General features: G+C 38.7%; 1 protein-coding gene across 1 annotated transcript in view; it reads right to left on the bottom strand.

Moving 5' to 3' along the window:
- Positions 1-17,997, bottom strand: part of IPO11 (importin 11) — a 661,807-nt gene that overhangs the window by 463,661 nt on the left and 180,149 nt on the right. The window contains exons 9-12 of the mRNA XM_089653447.1: positions 16,906-16,976; positions 12,241-12,433; positions 8,202-8,354; positions 2,373-2,416 (exon numbers count right to left, since the gene is read on the bottom strand). Of these exons, the coding sequence (XP_089509573.1) occupies positions 2,373-2,416; positions 8,202-8,354; positions 12,241-12,433; positions 16,906-16,976 (461 nt within the window). The remainder of the gene's footprint in view (positions 1-2,372; positions 2,417-8,201; positions 8,355-12,240; positions 12,434-16,905; positions 16,977-17,997) is intronic.

The following is a 17,997-nucleotide window of genomic DNA, read 5'->3' as shown; positions in this document are numbered from 1 at the left end:
AGGTGCTTTCCATCAGGTATTGAAAACACCTGTGGATGTCACCGAGCAGCAATCAAGCATAATAAGCACCAATTAGGCAGCTTTAAAATGACTGTGATACTCAGCTCCTTCTAGACATTTACTGGTGTGGTTACAAACATGGTGAAGGCAAGAGAATGGTCCAGGAAGACAAGAGAAGAGGTGATTTCTCTTCACAGGAAGGGCAATGGCTATAAGAAGATTGCAAAGATGTTAAACATACCAAGAGACACCTTAGGAAGCATCATTCGCAAATTCAAGGCAAAGGGCACTGTTGAAACGCTACCTGGTCGTGGCAGAAAGAAGATGCTGACTTCGACTGCTGTGCGCTACCTGAAGCGTAGAGTGGAGAGAAGTCCCCGTGTGACTGCTGAGGAACTGAGAAAAGATTTGTCAGATGTGGGTACAGAAGTTTCAGCCCAGACAATAAGACGCACACTGCGTAATGAAGGCCTCCGTGCCAGAACTCCCAGGCGTACCCCCTTGCTGTCTCCAAAGAATAAGAAGAGTCGACTGCAGTATGCCAAAAGCCATGTGGACAAACCACAAAAGTTGTGGGATAGTGTTCTGTGGACTGATGAAACAAAATTAGAACTGTTTGGGCCCATGGATCAACGCTATGTTTGGAGGAGGAAGAACAAGGCCTATGATGAAAAGAACACCTTGCCTACTGTGAAGCATGGTGGAGGGTCAATCATGCTTTGGGGCTGTTTTGCTTCTGCAGGTACAGGGAAGCTTCAGCGTGTGCAAGGTACCATGAATTCTCTTCAGTACCAGGAGATATTGGATGGAAACGTGATGCAGTCCGTCACACACCTGAGGCTTGGGAGACGTTGGACCTTTCAACAGGACAATGATCCCAAGCATACCTCCAAGTCCACTAGAGCATGGTTGCAGAGGAAAGGCTGGAACATTTTGGAGTGGCCATCGCAGTCACCAGACTTAAATCCGATTGAGAACCTCTGGTGGGACTTAAAGAAAGCAGTTGCAGTGCGCAAGCCTAAGAATGTGACTGAACTGGAGGCCTTTGCCCATGAAGAATGGGCGAAGATACCCGTAGATCGCTGCAAGACACTTGTGTCAAGCTATGCTTCACGTTTAAAAGCTGTTATAACTGTAAAAGGATGCTGTACTAAGTACTAAGATTGAATGTCACTTGGGGGTTGAATAAAACTGATAATGCTGTGAGCACAGAAAAGACATTTGTGGTTATTTCATTATAACTGTTATGTTATATTTGTCTGACCTACAAGTGCCTCTTTAATGTAAATGTAAGCAAGATGACTGAATGATCAAAAGCAATGTCAAACTGGCCAAAACACTCAATTTCAGTGGGGGTTGAATAATTTTGGACACAACTGTATATATGCATGAAGAGTCTTATATTAATACTTTTCTGGGTTATCTATTGAAAAATCCCTTTTCCTGTTGTTTTTGGTTTAACTAACATTAGGATCTCTCTAACGATCTGTTTAAATGATATCTACATAGGTAGACCTTAGTACTACACAGGTTTTGGTAATTTTTTTGTTGTAACAGAAAAGGAGTATGACCAAGCTTAACTGCACTGGAGGCCAAGGACATGGCTATGCTGTCTGGGATGGGATAAAATATCCCAATTCCTTTGCCAGGTAAAACATACAAATTTAAAGCAAGGACACACCAAAATGAACATTAAATAATACTGTGAAAGCTTACTGGTAAGTTTTGTCTTGAAAAAAATACATTTAGCCAGGCTAAGCAGCCTAATTTGCATCACTATCAAATGAAATAGCAACTTTAGTAACAACTTATATTGCTAGTTCCTATAATAGCGTAGGTATGTATTCTTTTAAACTAAGCTCGGTCTTCTTAGCAATAGCCAAGCTATGTGTAACCACATTAGAGCCTGAACAGGTTCTTTATGGAGTTTAAATCCTTCCACCTGATAAATAACTGATTCTATCTGCAGATTAAATAACCCTCCATTTACTTTCAGAATTCTATGAAACATGATAATGACTGAGCCGCATAAAACAGCAACTGCAGTTAGGTTTGTATGTTAGTCAGCCTTGAGAGAGAGAGAAAGAAAAACGTACAGAAATTATATATATATATATATATATATATATATATATATATATATACAAAACTAAGATGAAAAATCCATGTAAAAAATTAAAGAAAGTATTGCGAAAAGGTCACTTTATTGGAGAACAGATGAGAATTAAGAGAGATGACATTCTAAAGGAAAGACCCTAAGGACCTAAACCATGTAACTCTGTAACATTTTCCTGTTTAAACGCATGAGTGACAATGATACCTATTTTGAGAATTCAAAGAAAGGCCAAGGCTGAATAATTTAGAAAACATACCCTCAGACTGTATTTCCACGAGTCTCCGCCGCTCTCCTCCACTGCTACAAAACAAAAACCACACACCATTAATCATATTCGCTGTAAAAGTGTCTTTTTGTTTAAGAACTCATGCAGCATGTTAAAGGGGCGATCACCCAAAATGTTAAACAGTCAGTCCACCCAAAAAGGGTATTCCTGCTATAGGTATATCCTGGCAGGCGTAAAGGATAAGTTTGCCTTTTAGTAAAAAATAATAAATACACTTATTTTGCAGGTAAAAAAAATGTGCATTTATTATTTTTGTCTGCAGGAACCTGTAAAGCATTGCGCCAGCGATCAGCAGATCGCTGGTGCCATGAAGGTCTCCTGCAGATCTGTCAGAATATCTGCTTGCTCGTACGGGATATGCGAGCAAGTAGACACGCTGACAGGAAAAATCAATAAACTACCACGACGCTCCACAGTGCCATGGTAGTTTATTGAGGACTACAAACTGAAAGCAGTTAAGGCTGCCAGGACTTGTAGTCTCTCATCCACAGAATGCTTTGTTTTTCTTAAATTTGACACCTGGGGCAGGGGGAGAAGATTCTGCACTAGCTGTCAAAGTGCGGAGCAGGGACAGGGGGGCCGGTCAGGTTGTAACATGTTACACCCTGAATATGGGTGTAACACGTAACAAGTTACTAAAGGTGAACTTATCCTTTACGATAACATTGAATTTTGAGGCCCTGGTTAAACCAAAATTGGTGCACCTAAAGGACACCACACACATTACGATCCATTTTACACATTTCTAAAGCAGTAATAAACCCAAAACCAATTGTGAATTATATTGCAGCTTACCAATCAATCCTCATTTTTCACCTGAGGATCTGGTCAGTAACACACCTCCTGTATCAGTGAGACACAACTCCGGAGGAATGAGTACAGGACACAGCGCAGAGCAGCAGTCAACTTGGGGGGGATGGGAGTGTTAAATGTATTGGCAGATTTGGATACAAACAACAAATTGAAGTGGGACAAAAGCTCACACTTTGTAAACAGCTTTTTTCCCCCCTTGGTATAAAAGTATTATAGTAATAAATAAAAGCTGATCATTGTCAACACCCCTGCCAGTGGTAAATGGTCTGTCTGTTCCATGTAAGCTACATACTGCTGAAGAGTTTGAACTTCTGAAAAAATAGCAGAGTTGCAGGCTGAATCACCAGATGAAGAGAGAATAAAGAGACAAAAAAAAAGAAACAAATGCATGTAAGAATTGGTAAGCTACAATATAGTAAATGTTTGCTTTTGAATTTAATACTGCTTTAGATATAGTGTGTTTACAGGCGCTTTCCATAAAAGGTCTATGCGGCCAAAAACACACGACACAGCTCCAAAAAAAAGCTAACGTACTTTTTCAAGCTTCGAAAGACTGAATGTAGAGATGTGAACAGCCTGTATTGAAAAGACAGAGATTCTTATTACTGACTTTTGTCATGTGCAGGTTTACCCTTATCAATGAAAGTGAAAACAAGTAAAAAAAAAAAGAAAAAGAAAATCTTAAATTTTGGTTTGTCCCCAGAACAGGAATAGAAGTGAAATCTTCAAATGTGGACACTAGTACTGGTGACCCTGGGGACAACCAGGGATTCCCTCACTTTGAAGAGATTTCCTCTCACTTTCTGTTTTGGTTATTGGAGAGGAAGCAAAGGGAAATTTCCCCAATGGGACACAGATGGCAAAAACATGTCTTTTTTTTTTTAATTCTTCAACATATACAGACCTTAATGCATATAGGACACTGAAAAAATATGTATATATATTTTGTGTAGGAGAACAGGTTCAACTGGTACTGGCAGCTGAAAAGCAAGCTCAAGATAGGGACACCCAGGAACACTCCAAGCAGGTTTGACCTGCACTTTTGTGCAGCAAGGCAACAAACAAACAAACATGGATTCAATGTAGGCAGCTTTGTACAGCAAATAAATAGCATAAAAAATCAAAGCATCTGCTCCTCTGAGCCACTAATCCAGGTCAGTTCCTGTATAACAGGGTGACCCCTAATGGGTTTGCCAACATAAACAGGGAGCATTTGTATTTTTTTAGTGTTCTGTTACTCTCCAGCCTTTTCACCTAGCAGCAGGCTCTCATAGCAGAAAAAGCAATAGAGAGAACATCAATCAGCTCACATTTATAAATGCCTGTGACCAGCTGAGACTAATAATAAGGTCTGGCTACCAGGGAAGCTGTAGATCTAGAAATGAAAGCTTTGTCCCACCCAAAGTTCAACAAAGCCATCAATCCCTGCTGCCCGTCATCTAGTTGACACATATACACAGTCTATATACAGCGATCGGCCATAACATTATGATCACCAACCTAATACTGCGCAGGTCCCCCTTATGATGCCAAAACAGACCTGACCCAATCACGCATGGACTCCACTAGACAAACATCCCACTTGGACCACTTCTGGTAGGCCCTGACCACTGCAGACCAGGAACATCCCACAACAGCTGCAGTTTTGGAGTTGCTCTAACCTTAGCAGCTAGCCATTAAAATTTGGCTCTTGTCAAAGTCACTCAAATCTTTACGCTTGCCCATTTTTTTTTTGCTTTGAACACATCAAGGAGCGACATGTTCACTTGCAGCATATAAAAAAACAGGAACTATCAGATGCCATTGTCATGAGATAATCAACGTTATTCATATATATATACAGTGGGGATCGAACGTTTGGGCACCTCAGCTAAAAATTTGTATTAATGTGCATAAAGAAGCCAAGGAAAGATGGAAAAATCTCCAAAAGGCATCAAATTACAGATTAGACATTCTTATAATATGTCAACAAAAGTTAGATTTTATTTCCATCATTTACACTTTCAAAATAACAGAAAACAAAAAAATGGCGTCTGCAAAAGTTTGGGCACCCTGCAGAGTTAATATCTTGTACTGCCCTCTTTGGCAAGTATCACAGCTTGTAAACGCTTTTTGTAGCCAGCCAAGAGTCTTTCAATTCTTGTTTGAGGTATCTTTGCCCATTCTTCCTTACAAAAGTCTTCCAGTTCTTTGAGATTTCTGGGCTGTCTGTCACGCACTGCTCTTTTAAGGTCTATCCATAGATTTTCAATTATGTTGAGGTCAGGAGATTGTGAAGGCCATGGCAAAACCTTCAGTTTACGCCTCTTGATGTAATCCCCCGTGGATTTCGAGGTGTGTTTAGGATCATTATCCATTTGTAGAAGCCATCCTCTCTTTAACTTCAGCTTTTTCACAGATGGCATCAAGTTACCATCCAAAATTTGCTGAAATTTTATTGAATCCATATTTCCTTCTACTCGTGAGATGTTCCCTGTGCCACTGGCAGCAACACAACCCCAAAGCATGATTGATCCAACCCCATGCTTAACAGTTGGACAGAGGTTCTTTTCATTAAATTCTGTGCCCCTTCTTCTCCAAACGTACCTTTGCTCATTCCGGCCAAAAAGTTCAATTTTAACTTCATCGGTCCACAGAACTTGTTTCCAAAATGCATCAGGCTTGTCTATATGTTCATTTGCAAAGTTCAAACGATGATTTTTGTGGTGAGGACGTAGAAGAGGTTTTCTTCTGATGACTCTTCCATGAAGACCATATTTGTACAAGTATCTCTTTATAGTGGAATAGTGTACCACAACTCCAGTGTCTGCCAGATCTTTCTGGAGGGATCGTGCAGTCAAACGTGGGTTTTGAATTGTTTTTCTCACAATCCTGCGAGCTGTTCTGTCTGATATTTTTCTTGGTCTTCCAGATCTTGCTTTAACTTCCACTGTTCCTGATGACTGCCATTTCTTAATTACATTCCGAACAGAGGATATTGACATCTGAAAACGCTTTGCTATCTTCTTATAGCCTTCTCCAGCTTTGAGAGCGTCAACTATTTTCAGTTTCAGTTTTCTAGAAAACTGCTTAGAAGAACCCATGGTGCTGATTGTTGGGGCAAGGTCAGATGAGTCTGGGCATTTAAAACCTTTGAGATTGACATAACCTGGTCTTCCCAGACGATGATTGAGAATAATCCATGACACTGGCAGGTCTCAGCTTTGCAAAGGGGGCAGTGCATGCTATAAATTCTGCAGGGTGCCCAAACTTTTGCAGACACCATTTTTTTGTTTTCTGTTATTTTGAAAGTGTAAATGATGGAAATAAAATCTAACTTTTGTTGACATATTATAAGAATGTCTAATCTGTAAATTGATGCCTTTTGGAGATTTTTCCATCTTTCCTTGGCTTCTTTATGCACATTAATACAAATTTTTAGCTGGGGTGCCCAAACGTTCGATCCCCACTGTATATATATATATATATATATATATATATATATATATATATATATATATATATACACACACACACGTACATACATAACATAATTTGATAGACATGCATTTCTTTTGAATTTTTTGTTGCTATCCTGTCTCTCAGTGTTACAATACACCTACCACTCAATTTTTAGACTGATCATTTCTTTGCGAGTGTGAAAACATTCACAATCAGCAGGGGATCAAATACTTATTTCCTTCACTGTATACACAGTCTATATACAGCAATCAGCCATAACATTATGATTACCAACCTAATACTGAGTAGGTCCCCCTTATGATGTCAAAACAGACCTGACCCATTCAGGCATGGACTCCATTAGACAAGCATCCCACTTGGACCACTTCTGGTAGGTCCTGACCACTGCAGACTAGGAACATCCCACAACAGCTGCAGTTTTGGAGTTGCTCTAACCCTAGCGGCTAGCCATTAAAATGTGGCTCTTGTCAAAGTCGCTCAAATCTTCATGCTTGCCCATTTTTTTTTCTGATCTGAACACATCAAGGGGCGACATGTTCACTTGCTGCATAACATATTAATACATCCCAACAACTATCAGATGCCATTGGTATGAGATAATCAACATTATTCACTTTACCTGTCAGTGGTGATCATGTTATGGCTGATCAGTGTGTATGTGTGTATGTAAATATATATATATATATATATATATCCACCTGCTCCCTGCCCAACAGAAGCCCCACAATTGTTCTACTTTCATTTTTTAGTGTGTTGCTTGTATGTAGGTGAAGGAAACCCCATGTCAATTAGTTTCATTAATTGTATCAAAACGTAGTACAAACTGAACTAAATGAGCTTGTTTATTTTTTTTCAGAATATGAAAAAACTGAGAACCCCAAACACAAACCACAAATAAAGACCAAAGAAAGGGTTAAACATTAAAAGAAAAAAAAGACACAGGAAATGAAACATAGCAGAGCATTGCCTACGTACACACATTGAAGTAGCTTCGATCACCAAGAATCAGCACACAAAAAGACAGGCCCCAGAGAAACAGTCGTACACAATTTATCACGCACTGAAAGCAATTAACTCTTGGTCAGGAAACATGATAGTGAAATGTTGGAGCTCATTTGTCTGGAGACCGGCGTGGAATGCAGATATACCCAATATGATGTTCTCTGTGGTGTGCAGCTTGTGCATGCTCAGCAATCATACTGTGTAAATAGGTGGCACATGTGATTAATGAAGTAGAGGCTCACAAAGCTGACTTTACCTCTATTCACTGTACTGTGAACAGTGGAACACATGGACAAAACTTCCATGGTGATCATATAAGCATAGGCCACAGCTCCCATGAGGACATCTCATATATGAAAAGGTAGTCATCATTAAAACACAACAGCACCCCTTACATAGGAGGAGCAGTGTACCTCTAAATTGGTATATGCATTTGCACTTCTCTAAAAGGCTGTGAAGGTAGAGATAACATAGCATAGATACAGTTAACATAGCAAAATGCTAGAGATAGTATATACTTACCAAAACCCTCCGGGTCCTCCTCCCACATTGCTCGCTCTTCCTCACTGAGGACAAAATAATGGGTGACAAGTCTGCGGCAAATCTCCATTAGGGTGGGGTAAGTGAAGAATGACATCTTTATTTGGTGAGCATTGATTGTTTCTGGCTTGCTGTCTGGAAAACATTTCAGAAGAGAAGCCATAAAACAATACAAAAATGTTATAAAACTACTGCTGGCAGTTGCACACTGTATAACATTGCAACAATACTATATTACAGGTATATACAGTATAAAGCGCCGACAATTTACACAACAATATACATATACAGTATATTGGACATTCACATTTGTTCCTGTCCTGAAGGATCTTACAACTTAAGATCCTTAACTCACATTCATACATACTACGGCCAATTTAGACTGGGGTCATTTAACCTATCAGCACATCTTTGGAGTGTGGGAGGAAACTGGAGTACCCGGAGGAAACCTAAGCAGGCACAAGGAGAACATGCAAACTCCACACAGGTGGTGTCACAGTTGGGATTTGAACTGTTGACCCTAGTGCTGCTGGGAAAAAATCCTAACCACTTAGCCACTGTGCATACAGCATCTGCATCAGAAACCAGCCAGAACAATGAGTTGGAAGAACCAAGAACAGACCAGACCAAAGGTTTGGATTAGGTCACTGCTAGTACACCTTATTTTTTTTTTCCCCAGTAGAACTACTTCACCCTACCACATTCACTGTGCCTATAATAGTCATTATAGTTACCGAGAGCTCATTGTTTATTGTTTCCAATGGATTTGGAACCTTTTGCAAAGCGTCTTGGAGGCAAAAGGCTGTCTCTCCTGACCATAGAACAGGGTGATACATATCAAAAGAGACTGTAGGAACTTAATATGTCCAGCCTTGGGGAAAAGCAGACATCTTTGAAAACTTTAAAGGATAAGTTCACCATTTCTAACATTTTACACCGATACTGCTGCAGCTGGCCCCCCCCAATCCCTGATGTGACAGGGGATCCCCCAGCAGACAGGGGATCTTCTCCCCATCTCTGCTACAATTCAAAAAAGAGAAGGCCATGTGGGGTTCCATCACTCATTCAATGATGTGCATTTATTATTTTTTTTGAAAAGGTGAGCTTATTCTTTAAACACATTAAAGGTGTGAATAGAGTTCAGGAGGGAAGTGTTTTCAATATGAACACAAGAACAAGAACACACCAAACTAGCATGGGAAAAGTTCAAATTTTATCTTAGAAACTATTTTAATGAAAGCAGGGGCAATGCTTGGAACAGACTCCCAACAGATGCAAAGGGGCAGTAAACAGTAAGTAAATTTTAACATACTTGGGGCAAACACAGATCTATACTCAGACAAAAAGGTTAATAAAAAGCCACCCAATCATTTTCTGCCATCAACACTCAATATGTTTTTATGTGCGTTTGATGATGACCACCCTAACTCCTAAGTTGCCCACACACTACAAACGTATTGTTCAATCTCTGTACATTCTTTTTTAATTTATCAACAATTATGATGGCTTGCTTAAACAATCCATTAAATGTTATTTCATATATATACAATGCACACCAGAACACATGGCTCTTTTGTGTTGCATTGTTGACTGGTGCATTTTTGCTGAATTTATTTATTTAAAACACTTGATGCAAAATATTGCTGTGAACAGGCTATACTGAAACCAAATTACTTTCTCTTGTTCATGCTCTTTGCCAGTGCTAGAACATGCAGCAATATGAATGAAAACGGATCCAGTGCAAACAAGCCTTCACATTTGCAGATGAACTTGTGATAAATCCCCTCTGTCACCCCTTAGAGAAACAGGTAATGGAAGTCATGTTGGAGGCTAAATAAAATATTCATTCCAAACACTTCCTTGGGTCAATTTAAAAAAACTAAAACAGTAAAATCAGTCTGTATAGGCAGTAAAGCATGCTTGTTATACTCACTGTGGAATCTAAGGGGTTAATCCTCTGCATTGTATACAAAGGTGGTTTGATCCTGAATTCTCTGATCCTCCCCTTCTTCCTGTGTCACCCTCTTAGGTCATGTGGAGCTACTCTGCACATGTTCAGTTTGGTGTGTATTGCTAGAGAGGTTGTTTTTTCTTTCTTGGGAGAGTGCATGTCATCAGCAGAGGGCCAATCAGCACTGTCCAGACAGAGGGCAGGGGTTCTGCATTTTCTTAGAGCAAAATGAAAATTCCTCCTAAAAGCTTCAATGTGCTCTGCTGAACACTGATAGAAGTCAGAAGACTACTCTAACTAATGATGAGAAAAAAGTATTTAGTAGTTTATATTTACTAAAATAATTGCACTTCCATGTTCTGTGTACTGTGGAAGACCAGATATAGCGAATGCAGGGTCCTGGGTTTAGTAACACTTAAAGCTAAAAAAAAAAGTGAAAAAGCCAGACTTGCAAAAGAAAAGGGTTTATGCTCACTTGTTACTTGTTCCTTCACTCTTTAATCTCTTCGAGAGCTGCCTGAAGAATCTTCACACCTGACACCTATGTGAGTATAGGATGCCTGTGCTCCTTGTTGCCCACTGTTGTTCCCTTCTTTGACCCCAGGTTAGTACTGCTTGCTATAGTGACTTAAGAGCAGGCAGAAGGAATAACAGGGCATAGTTGAGGATTAGGTATCCAAAACACCTGGAAGTGTGCAGTGAGTAAAAAAGTCTCTCCTTTTGCAGTTCTGTTTTTTGACACTTTTTATCTTGGCAACCATTGCTTTAGTGTGAAACACTAGCCTTCCCGTTTAAAATACACACTCTTTTAATTGTGTCTAAGGTTACAAAACCAGCAACTATTAAATCATATAACCTATTTACAACATGACTTCAGGCAATTGTTTTCAAGAAGCCTATCCATCATATATATTTAGGCAACTGTTAAATAAAGAAGTTTATCCACAATACACATTTTACAAGTGTAAAAGGACCAACCCTCCTGTGGATTTACCCCCCTTCCTGACCAGGCCTTTTTTTGCGATACAGCACTGCGTTAATTTAACTGACAATTGCACATGCTGCACCCAAATGAAATTTATTATATATATATGTATTTTTTTCCCCACAAATAGAGCTTTCTTTTGGTGGTATTTGATCGCCTCTGTGTTTTTTTTTTTAAAAAGACTGACAATTTTGAAAAAGAACCAATATTTTTTTACTTTTTGCTATAAAACATACCCAGTAAAAAAATATAAAAAATTGAATTTCATCATAAATTTAGGCCAAAATGTATTCTGCTACACATCTTTGCTAACAAAAATGCCAATACGTGTAAATTAATTGGTTTACATGAAAGTTATAGCATCTACAAATGGTGGTATATACTGTATACCGGAATTTTTTGTTTATTTTTTTTCTACTAGTAATGACGGCGATCAGCGACTTATAGCAGGACTGGGGCAGGCATTCTGACACTGCGGGGGAACTGACTATCTGCCACTGACATCCCAATGAAACTAACACAGTGATCAGTGCTAATAAAAAGCACTGACCCAGCACTAATGACAATGGGCAGGAAGGGGTTAACATCTAGGGCAATCAAAGGGTTAACTGTGTGCTGTGTGTGTTTACTAGAGAGATATGCTGTGCAGAGAAATACACAGCAGCATGTTACTTCTGGCAGGAGAGAGACCTGTGTTGTTTACACACAGTTCTCTCCCTGTCACTGTTCCTCGGCGATTGCCGGTGGAAATCTTCGACCGGGACCCGATAATCGACATCTGTAGCTGCAAAGGCGGCTACCCTGAACCCGGAAATGCAAAATCATGTATATACGTTATTTTGCGCAGCCCTGCCACCCTGTAACAGTACTTCTGCTATAGAGCGGCGGGGAAGTGGTTAAAATAATTACAAACAAGACAAAGAGGCATATTTATGCAGTAGTGAATGTGACATTCATTGCAGGTGCAGCTTCCTGGTGCATGTTCCTGAAATTACAGTGACTGATTAACCTGCAGCAACTGTTTGGTGAATATCATATTCACTGCTTTATATACAGTATATGCCTCTAAATAAAAATTAAAATACCTTCAAAATTTTTTGACGGTTTAAAGGAATTGTTTTTCACAATCATCTTAATGAGTCTCATGCAATGGACTATGAAACGTTCAAACACAACTCCATCTCCGGCCTCTGTGAAGACATAGCTAACGGCAAACTCCAATGCTTTCTGGATTAACGGAATGAAAGAGAATGGATGCTGGTCCAGGAAATCTAAGAGCTGCAGAAAAGTTAAAAAAAACAAGATTCATAAAGTTGTCATACTGTTCAAAGACTGTATTTTATGGTTATACAAAGATACATATTAAAACAAGTTTTACAGTTTTTAAAGAATGAAAAAGAGTTTTAAAAGGCATTTTTACCCATAAATAAAAATGATTAAAATATTCACATTCCCTAAAAGGAACTGATGAGTAGAATTATGAACCCAACAGTCAAAAAAACTATAAACAGAAAATCCAACAGGTAAGTTAAATACTATAATCTATAGAAACATTCAATATTAAATATGTTGAACACAAATCTTAAATTACAAACAACAAAAATAAACCACTACTAAAATACTTTCCAAAAAAGATCACAAACAATTGGAAAGATTGGCCTATTGAATGTTAGAACAGTAGTAAAACTAGATACCAGATGTACAGAAGTCCAGGGGTTGGAAAATTAGACCCCCAGTATGGAGCAAATCAACCACGATTTAGGAGTTTAGAGTTAAAGAGTTCCTTTAGATTGTACATTGTTTTTTTTAGATCTCACAAAACAGACCCAATTAAGATGAATCAGCGGCATGTAATACAAATCAATATAAGCATAAATAGTATGCATTCATGGAGGTACCCTCCAAGATGTTCAAAGAGCCACAAATGAACATGCAAAGGTTTTTTCTTATCATTGTCTGTGTCCCTGTAAGGGAGATAAGCTCTCTCAATATCAATGTTCTGGTTACCATTGTCACCAGAATTGAAAGTGATGGAAAATCCAAACTTTTGAGTTGTTACCTTTAAAATCTATAGAAATCAGGAAAAAAGTTGGGACAGTTGAAGGAAACTGGCAAATCAAACACATTAGCCTTGAAGCTAAAGAATGGAAAAAAGACCGTGTGTTTTAAGAAGTTAAAAAGTGACATGCTGTATTTTATTGTTGTGTAATAACCTTGGAAAAGCAACAAATATTGGTAACTAGAACTCCATTCTGTCACTAAAAAATGCAGTGGATGAAGATTTATTTTGCAGGACAGCTTCGGTCAGTTTTAGAATTCTAAAGAACTTTGTCACAGCTCCTACAAACAATTGGTAGGCCTCATTTGACACCTTTACAATGAACTGCATCACACAAAGATATTGCTAAATAAAATCTGATCCTTGATATTTTTTAACCATTTCAATACCATGCAATTTTACACCTTCCTGCCCAGGCCATTTTTCAGGTTTCAGCGCTCTCACACTTTGAATGACAATTGCGCGGTCATACAACACTGTACCCAAACTAAAATTTTATCATTTTCTTTACACAACTAAAGCTTTCTTTTGGTGGTATTTAATCACCGCCGGGGTTTTTATTTTTTGCTAAATTAACAAAAAAAGACCAAAAATTTTGAAAAAAAAACACATTTTTCTTTGTTTCTGTTATAAAAGTTTACAAATAAATAATTGTTCTTCATAAATTTAGGCCAAGATGTATTCTACTACATGTCTTTGGTGAAAATAACCCAAATTAGGATGTATTATTTAGTTTGTAGGAAAGTTATAGAGTTCACAAACTATAGTATAGATCTGAATATTGATCAATCCTGAAGTACTGACGGCCAATCTAATTTCTTGAGGTCCAAGAATGTCAGAACAGTACAGATATCCCCAAATGACCCCTTTTTGCAGAGTAGACAGTCCGATGTACTTCATAAGAGGCATGGCGAGTTTTTTGAAGTTGTATTTTTTTTGTCATAATTTTTCGGAAAATTAAAAAATTAAAAAAAGTATTTTCACTATTTTTTTTTACACATACTGTCACCAGTGCAGTACAGCGTCATCATATAACTGGCATGGCGGTGATCAGGAAACTGACTGGTGACAGTATGAAAAAAAATATATATATATTTTTATTTTTTTTTAATTTTTTTATTATTTTTAATTTTTTATAAAAAAATTTTAAGATTTTTTTTTCATATTTTACTATGACCAAAGTAGTACAATGTTACCATAGTAACATTGTACTACTTTGGGGAAGTGATCAGTATTTTTTTTTTTTTTTTTTTTTTACACAATTTGCTTATAGCGAAGAATTACTTTGCTATAAGCAAGCATTTACCTGAATGAAATCGATTCATTCAGCTTTTTTTATTTTTTTTTGTGCTTAGCTGTGATTTGGTCACAGCTAATCACATGACATGTGCATGTGATTAGCTGTGACCATTCACAGCTAGGCACTAGTATACAATGGATGGCATGAATGAAGCCATCCATTGTATACAACTGTCATGTGACCTGCTGTGATTGGTCACAGCAGGTCACATGGTACCAGCAACGGGAGCTGGTACTCGGATCTGTCATCGGCCGTGTCCGAGGTACACGGCCGGTGACAGATCGCCCTGCTGCGCCGCTCTGCATTAGCACAAACTGCGCATGTGCGGGAGCACTCCAAATGGCGTGCACCCGGAATGCAGGTACACATTTGAAGCCGCCAAACAGCCATTGGCCGGGCGGCAAATGGTTAAAAAAGCTATCAATTGATCAAATAAACTGGCAAACTTCCTTCTACAAAAAAATATTCTGAAGTGGAGTCTCCTTTTAAATTCCAATGAACAAAAAGTCAATTTAAAAGAAAATTACCTGCATGTAAAAATACAGAATCTTCCAGAGCTTACTTATTTTCTTTAAGGTGTAACTAAAGGCAAAACGTTTTTCTTAGTCTTGTATACAGGGGAGAGGGGTTAGAACACCTGTCAATTATTATTGCTGTCTGTGTGCTCGTTAGGGAGATTCCCCCTCTCTATTTGTCCTGTTTACCATTATCATTGAAAGTTAACGTAAAAGAAAATCCCAAGTTTTGGATTGTCCCCAGAAAAGTAATACAGGGGAAACCTTCCAATGGGGACACTAATTCTGGTGACCTGGGGGTCCCCAAAAGATTCCCTAAATTTTCAAAGATTTTCTCTTACTTCCTGTGTCGACTATGGAACAGGAAGTGAAGGTAAATCTCCCCATTAGGTCAAAAAAGCTAAAAAAATGTTTTGCTTTTAGTTCTACTTTAACTCCTCTTTTTAAGGAATTTGAAAGGTTTACAAAAAACAAGACATTTTTTTCCATAAACCACAAAGTGTTTCAAGATGGCAATACTTACAGGAGAAGTACAGCCAAGGCTCATTTGACTGTAATTCTCCTAAGAATCACAGGAATGTAGTTCAATCTGCACTCTTTAAAAGTCGTGAGCCACCACAGAATCTAGAGCGGCACCTGACTCAGCCTCTCAGCGATGTGCTGAGAGCCTGAACCAGCCGCTCCCTCCCCCTTCACAACCCAGCGCTCCAGTGAGCACAGGGGGCAGAGCAGAGAGCGGTGACTAACAGTCACCACTCTTTGCTCAGAGTGGCTGTGACAACTCAGCGATCAGCAGTCATGTGATAGCTGAGTTCTCATCCTTAGAGCCGGCGGGGACTGATACTGCATCCACCTAGAAAGAATAATTGGGGAGAAAAATATCCAATCTGTCTCTTTTAAATGACTATTAGTCTTTTTTTCAGTGTACTGCACCCCTAATGCCCAAATGGCACCCATACAGTATGTGTATCGCTTTTGCAAGGTGTATTAGGCTGGCAGTCAAAAATGAATGGAACTGCTTATTATAGTAATATGCAGTAAAATGCAGGTTTTATTGAGCTCTAGTGCAGCACAAGTTAGTCAGCTTAATGGAAAAAAATGTACATTCCACCAAAAAAAACAAAGCAAAAAAAAAAAAAACCACAGGTATGGATGGTTGATGACCTTTACTGAAAACGCCTGGCTGCCATGCAAAACCAATACCCTCAACACATTGAGCTGCTGACCTGGAACTAGTAGGTAAATCAGAACTTCTGATTTGATGTGATACATCATGTTTGTTCTGCACCTATAACTCAAGGTATTAAAACAGTGGCAGCCAGGTAGCATTTTTGGCAGAAGGTCAGGAATGTCAGCTCCCATGTTTCTGGCTTTAAAGATTCACTTTAAGTGTGTCTGCAACAGCTGACTACTCTGCTATACAGCCCAACATTGAAGCAGGACGTTTACTGTGAACAGGGAAGAATAGAAGGAAAGCTGAAGTATGAATTATGTGACCACAGAAGAAAAAAGGAAAGTGCTCATGGTAATTGTTCCGATCCCACTCCATATCTCAGCCTATTATATTTGCAATATAATTGAGATGAAGCGCACACCATTAACACCGCAACATCAAAGTAGAAGGTATTTCTAGCTCCGACTGCACCTCCCCCATCCTGTCCAAGCCACAGGCCGTTTTTATTTCCGATTGAACTTTAGAAAATAAAAAAATCTAATAGAAAGCACAGGTGCCCACTGTAAGGCCTATCACTAACACTTCAGCTGAAATTGACAGAGATAGGAGAAAGGAATCAGCAAAATGATATGGAACAATAAGCTATACAGACGCTGATCAATCAGAACACTTCTTCAACCACAAATGCTGACATCTTCTTACCACTTTGGTAAATAGTATAATAATCTTCTCAATCCTTTCCCTGCAAACATGTTCAGCTCCAATACCTCTGCCTGAAAAACAAATGATGGGGTAACACAAAGTAAGTAAAGTCATTATTCAGCAGATTTAATTTGGAGGCCAACTATTATGAATTTATGTTTTTCAAGCCATATATGCAGACAAAAACTACATGTCCAACAAACAATATGGTAATATAATTTTTCCTTCTTTTTCCTAAATACTTAAAGTGGTCGTTAAGTCACTTAGCTTAGTTACTTATATCCTCTCTGCTGTATGAAGATATACAGTGCAGTATGTGAGGGTTTTTTTTTTTAAATTATGAAGCTAAACACCTTATTTCACAGAACTGCTGTGCAGTTGATCTCTCTCTCTCTGCTCTCCTTCCCCAATCTAAGCGGTGGGAGGGGCTGAGATTCCCCTCTGACGTCAACCAGCCATCAGAGGGAGATTACGTGACCACGCAGCGGTACTGTGAAATAAGGTATTTAGCTTCATAATTTAAATAAAAACTCACATACTGCACTTTAAATCTTCATACAGCAGAGAGGATACAAGTAACTAAGCTAAGATTGGTTCTCATACACTAGGAACTGACAGGGAGAAAGGGGGAGAGACTCTGTACATAGCAGGATGATGGAGGCATTATTATTATTATTATACAGGATTTATATAGCGCCAACAGTTTGCTCAGCGCTTTACAATATAACGGGAGACAATACAGCAACAATACAGTTCAATACAAGAGGGTTAGGAGGGCCCTGCTCCTTGGAGCTTACAATCTAGGAGAATGTAAAGTGACCACCATATCATGGATCAGCAGCCATGATTACCGTGGTCAGTCAGTACAGGGTGGAACAGGAACAGGCAGGATCAATCAGGTATTTTAGAACATACAATGGGACAAATGACACTGCAGAAGCACTATGCTGTTTCTCATACTTTAAATAAACAGGAACATTTTTTTTAGGGTACAACTGCTTTAAAGGTTCCCACTTTATGGAAATTCTGTGTCAGTTCAACCAGTAATACTTTTAATGCTGTGAATTAAATCTAAACCCATCAGTATAATCA

This window comes from Staurois parvus, unplaced genomic scaffold (assembly GCF_062004578.1).
Source record: "Staurois parvus isolate SC_StPar_1 unplaced genomic scaffold, SC_StPar_1.0 ptg000714l, whole genome shotgun sequence".
NCBI classification, from domain to species: Eukaryota; Metazoa; Chordata; class Amphibia; order Anura; family Ranidae; genus Staurois; species Staurois parvus.
The sequence above is the reverse complement of the archived record's forward strand: the minus strand, read 5'-3'. Positions and strand labels throughout refer to the sequence as shown.